Genomic DNA, 6000 nt, shown 5'->3' with positions numbered 1-6000 from the left:
CCCTCTAGGTATGCTTGTGAGATAGGGACTGATGTGAATGTGCAACTATGTAAAGTGATGAACTAAAAGCACTTGGAGCAATAAAGCTGCATTGTTTTATAGTTTACTTGGAGGGTAATTTGTTTAATAGCAAATCTGGACTTTCACTTTACAGTAGATTTAACCTTGAAATAAACGTATACAAAAGGGTACCAGATACATTTTTATTAAACACAGATTTCCAATGAAACTTTTTTGTGCTGATCCTTTTTTCCAGTTTAATCTTTATTGACACATGAACACTTGGCACTCACAGACAAAATGTAGAAATTGTGCTTTAAATAAAATTATTTAACACTTTATACAGAGCAACGTAACCCTTGCTGCCAGTACAACCTTCAACCTGCCGACTTGTATTTCCAAGTGGGTCATAGATAGCTAGCATGTCAATATGAAGCTTAAGAGGTAGTATGTTTAGAGGTATACATTTGAATTGTCATCAAGGTTAACCTCCTTTCCTCTTTCCCACTCCATTCTCAGTAGATTAGGCTGTATTCAGTCACTTAATGGAGAAGATTTACAGTATTTCATCTTTTGTATCTGGCAGTTGGGTCATAGTGTGCTTTCCCAGGGGATGGAAAGTGCTGCTTCATAGTAAGAACATACTAAAGAAATACAGTAAGGCAAAATAGACAGTATTTCAAGTACATAAAAGGGGCACAGTTTTTGTAGAAGTGGAGCATGCTGGGAGAAGTTTGATGCACTAGGCTCTAATCTCTTATCACTCTCTTATTTTGTTCTCTGGTCAGCGTTGATTGTTGATTTCCCATTTTGCCTTCTTATTCTCAGAAAAGTACAGTAACACTACATAGGCTTAAATGGTGTATTATAGTGTATAATATTTATAGAGGTAGTGCTAAGTCGAATAGAGAACATCATTTTAAGGTCTTCCTTGTGGTCACAAACTGCGTGCTCCTCTGATGAAATAAATGACAAAATGTCTTCCGCATCCTTAGTCTTTTAGCCCTGCTTTTACCCCGTTTAGCTTCAGAGGTCATAAGGGTCACCTAGTCCAGGCAAAACGTCTTCTCCCACTCCATATCTTCACCAGGAGATCACTGTAAGGTCAGAGGTCATGAGAACTTGCTGAATTTTATTTTTCTTTCTTAAATCTGGTAACAGATAGCAGAGGTATTGTAGACAGACCAAGCTGTCTGAATTGTCACAACACTTTTTAAGGAGATGAGTGTCCCGTACCTTAAATGAACAGAGTGGAGGGACGCTGGTATTAAAAGGGGCATAAGAGGAAAGATAGGAAGGTGAGAGATGGACAGGTTACGGAAGGCTAGTGGCTCGGCCCTTGATTGCCAGAACACGTCTTGGGAGACATGGAGTAAGACCAGGAACATAGACCCAAAGCTTGACCCGGCAGTCACTGAGAGAGAGAGAGGGGGGAAGGGAATATATAGAACAGTAGTTTGGACAAGAGCAAAAGAGGGAAATAGTGGAAAAGGAGGAAAAGACAAAGCACAGAAAGGAAAGAAGGTCAGTGGAATGAAAGGAATGTTAGTGATAACGATAGAAAATCTAAAACACAGAAAGCAGTACAGATGGATAAAAACATCTAAAATAGAAACGTACACATATAAACTAAAGAATGAATGTAACAGATTAAATTGTGAAGCATATCTGTGTTTCTCTCTTTGCTCTCACTACTACTCTGGTATGTCTTTAAGTACCTTCCCTTCTTACCTGGATGCGGTAAAGACGTGATGACTGTTGGCACACATAGCGTTGATGGGACTCTCATGGCCTTTAATTTCTCCAATAGGTGAGAAATTTTCCATGTTCCAGACTTTTAGAGTACCGCTGCGACAGCCACTGAGCATCATAGGACGTCCTGGCACAAAGCCCAAAGCACAGACCCAATCTCTGTGTGCATTTGGGACTTGCTGGAAACATATTGGTAGTTAACAGATAGTTATTATTTTGTTGTGATAATAACTGGGCTCTTACATATTTGTAACTGGCTACAAACATCAAATATGCCTGTAAACGCTGTCCCTGGGTGTAAAAATAATCAACATTTAGTAGGGATGTTCAGATACCAATGCAGATACTAGTGCCGATACTTGGCATTTCCACGAGAACTTCCAGGGTTGCAGCTGGGTCCAGGCTCTGGGGCTCCACCACTGCCCTGAAATCATTAGTCTGTATTGTTTTAGAAGAACTGTCACATGACAATAAACAAAAATGTATCAGTACTTGCATCTGTGAGTATTTGGGCAAGTATCAGTACTTGTAAAACTGGTAGCGGTGCATCCCTTATATATATTTATTTTAAAAAATCATACATTAAAACAGAGATGTACAAATCCCAGGTGCTCGGTGTGCTCCTTACAAATGACAGCCGTCTCCTAACTTTTGGATTTTTCTCTAGTCTAGTCTTGGAGCTGGAAAAGTAATGCAATGTCAATGCAATGTAAAAAATGATTGAAAAAAATTCTGCTGGCAAAATAACAGGACAATGCATCACACATTTTAATATATCACTTACTTTATCTCATGCTGTCTTACAAAACTTTGGGAGGTCTGGATTGTTGTAAAAAGTGCCTGCTACAGCTTATATGTAGATAACAAGAGGATTACAAAAACCCAGAACAAACCTGTATGAGCTCATGCCTCTGTAGGTCCCACTTCTTGATGCCATTGTCTCGAGAACCACTGCACAAGATATTATCCTGTACAGCCAAGCACTCAATGCCATCATAATGTGGAGGCTCCAAGTTATAGGTAGGGGGGATACTGCCTTTATGTGCAGGGTTAAAAGGTTATTAGTTGGAGCTGTGTGTTTTTGTCTGAATGTTAGCTTTAAGGAAGTTTCTTGTCTGTTGTCTTATGGATATGTAAGTGTGCACTATAATCACATATAACTGATTTCATTTGTTGGCCTCTGTCAGTAAGAGAAAAAAACATACAATGTGGAATAATTAAATTACCCTGAGCAGCTAGTCCAAAGCAGATCCTCCATCTGTCTGTATCATACATATATCATTTATTTACATATTCCTCCACTGAACGTGCAGAGCAGCAATATCGCTTTTTAAAAACCATCTGCATTTTTACGAGTAATGGAGTTCTATTTTAGTAGGATTCTCCCCACAAACATTCTAAGAACAAAACTAGCCTGTAAAATGTGTAGATGCGGACTATCATTATTCTCTGTGACATTTCCCCATCAAACGCCCATATGCATACAGGCTCTGTGCTTAGATATGCACAGGCTATGGTGGCAATACGCAAGCTGCAAATCAAAAAACTTTTAGGTTAGCTTCATCAATTAATTTTAAAAAAATGAAGAACCCCACTGACAAAACAAAAGCATTATACCATCCTTCAAATGCAATATTGTAGTAAACATCAAAAGCAGAGTTCCTTTCAGTCTGGAGGCACAGTGTTTTCCATTATAATGATTGCAGATGGTAACTGCTCTGTAGGGACAGTGGAGCAATGCCTACAATTCCTGGCACACCATCTTTTCTGGAACCATACTACGGCATAAGGTAGAAGGATTCCTCATTTAATCAGCTAAAGAGGAGTCAATAGTACAATTATTGGGACTCTATGGGGGGAAATTAACAAAGGGAAATTTGTAGGTTTGTGATGTAAATATTAGCAATGTTATAAGACAAGTTCTATCTAGTGTTGCACAAGCCATGCTAAATCATGTAGAAATTGCTGTGTGACAGTTTCAAAAAGTAGGACAGGGTTGGGTGGGAGGTGAAAGGCAGGCAGGGAAGAGGAGGAAAGAGGGTGAAGGGGGGAGGCAGAAGTGGAGAGACAGAAGAAAGATGGGAAAAAAAGAAAGAACAAATGTGTGGGGGTTATTAGCATCTTTCTTTTCCATGCGATACATTAATAAACCGTTGTACTCTACTTTTAATACTAGTGCACAACAAAATGCACCACACCAGTCTGCATATAGAACTTTCTCTTCTAATTATCAATCAATGTTTCTAAAATTGAGAGGTGTGTGCATGTGTGACTTAAGTTGATACTTTTTTTTTTTATTTCTACATAACATTTATGTTAAATAAATCAATATCTGCATTCAATGATTCCCTGTGGGCACCCATGCTATTGATATCTGAAATATAATGTGCAGTACAATCCCTTTACATTTCAATGAAACTATACATTTAATGTTACAAGGTAATACTCTCTACCCAGGTATGTTACATCAATTGATGGGGTGGTGAATTAAAAAAAAATGCAAATGGGGAGAAAATGAGTAACCTTCACATAATGATCTTTGGATCCGGTGATTACTAGGTCTCGCCCATTCGGTGTGTTGCTGACTGTCAAACACATGACTGGAGCCATGTGACCCGTTAATTTCCCAATGAGCTGAAACCTGCAGTGGTATGAAAAAAAAAAGCTGCACTAAAGGCAGGTGTAAAATACTGCCGAATCAGTGTATTGCATTGTTTTCCATAGGATTGCATTCTTAAGAGCTCCCAAACTCTGTAAATAGCACTTAAAATTCTGATAACATATCTGGATGGCTTGCATATAATGAACATAAACATTTTACCTTGCACATAACAATAACCTATTTTTTCTATATAGGAAATATTTGCAAATACTTAGAAATTACCAGTTGCAATCTACAAAAAAAGCAGTGCCACAAGGTCAACTTCTAAAATACATCATCTTCATAGTCCTGGATGGCACAAGCCTGCATCACTTTCTCTGTTGAATACACTTGTGACATTGCCTGAATCTAATTATAACGGCGTGCTTAAATAGGTCACTTACAGGCAGCACTCACTGCCAACAAACACAGTATTGAGCAAGTCTATGCTAACGGAGACCACAGAGGTGTATAAAACGGCATTACGCTCTTCTCATTACCACAATAATTCTCCTTTAAAGGGCATTACAAAAGACCAATAAATCCTCAATGATAGTTTAATTTGATAAACAGATAATACCTAAAATTTTAGCTTATGTTACATTGTGATTGCTAAACATTGGTTAGTAGAGCTAGTAAAGAGATGACACAGCAAATGATGATAGTTAAAGTGACACTAAACTCAGGAGTTGAATCTTAAAAATGCATTTAAGTACCTTAACTATTAACAAAATGTATCTTATTTGTGTATCACTCGGCTGTAGATCCTCAAATCATCTCTAACTTGGTGCTTGCACTCAGAGCCCTAGCTAGCTCCTTTGGCAAGAACAGAAAATTGTGCCCTCCAACCGACGTGTGCGGTATGCGATGTCACGCGCCCTGCCTCCAGGATGGTGGTGCACATGCGCAGAGTGTGCTGGGGGCCAAATCCAAAATAGCATAAAAATTTGTTTCGTTTGCCAAAACTAATTAAAACATTTTTAGTTTACGTTCATTTCGTCTGAAGCAAATTTTTAGTCTTTGCACATGTCTAGTAATATGTGTGCATCAGTGTGTGAGTGGGGGGGAGGGGTGTTTTTTTTACATTTATTTTTTATTATTATTTTTTCACTGTTGGGGGCTTCGGGGAAATATTGGAGGTCTAAACAGACCCCTGACATTTCCCTTTTGAAATAGAAAAAGAGATTGAGGACACAGAGTCCTCTGCCCATAAAGGCGGGGGAGAGCAGCAGGAATTCGAGGAGAAGCTGGAACCTATGCAGCTCCTCTTCTCCCTGCCGAGCCGGGGCTGTGTTGGCCGCCTGGCGCCCCTGTTGCCAATGGCACCCTGTGCTCGCCATGGCACCAGGGGCGAGGGGGCGCAGCCAGGCCAGCCCTGGCTGAGCCCCCTTTTGGCTGCGACCGAGGTGCGGGCCTCACTCGCCCCATGGTAGCTACAGCCCTGCTTGCACTGTCCTTCCTTCTGGAGGGCGGATACTTTTGTTCCCCACGGTCCCTGTGTGTGTGTGTTGTAAAGCAGTCACCACTCCAATCTTACTCCTCCAATCTTATGTTTAGTTAGCTAATTTGTATTGTAGTTATAGTCTATCACAGGACTGAGCTTGGAG

At 39.9% G+C, this 6000-nt stretch overlaps 1 protein-coding gene across 1 annotated transcript in view; it reads right to left on the bottom strand.

Moving 5' to 3' along the window:
- Positions 1 to 1005: 1005 nt before the first annotated feature.
- The window catches only part of KIF21B (kinesin family member 21B), an 83068-nt gene continuing 78073 nt past the window's right edge, over positions 1006 to 6000 (bottom strand). The window contains exons 32-35 of the mRNA XM_018576829.1: positions 4269 to 4393; positions 2646 to 2809; positions 1732 to 1931; positions 1006 to 1414 (exon numbers count right to left, since the gene is read on the bottom strand). Coding sequence (XP_018432331.1) covers positions 1315 to 1414; positions 1732 to 1931; positions 2646 to 2809; positions 4269 to 4393 — 589 coding nt within the window. The 3' untranslated portion in view covers positions 1006 to 1314. The remainder of the gene's footprint in view (positions 1415 to 1731; positions 1932 to 2645; positions 2810 to 4268; positions 4394 to 6000) is intronic.

This window comes from Nanorana parkeri, unplaced genomic scaffold, assembly GCF_000935625.1.
Source record: "Nanorana parkeri isolate BGI_ZX_2015 unplaced genomic scaffold, ASM93562v1 scaffold77, whole genome shotgun sequence".
Taxonomy (NCBI): domain Eukaryota; kingdom Metazoa; phylum Chordata; class Amphibia; order Anura; family Dicroglossidae; genus Nanorana; species Nanorana parkeri.
Note: the sequence above shows the minus strand (reverse complement) of the source record. Positions and strands in the feature narration are given on the sequence as shown.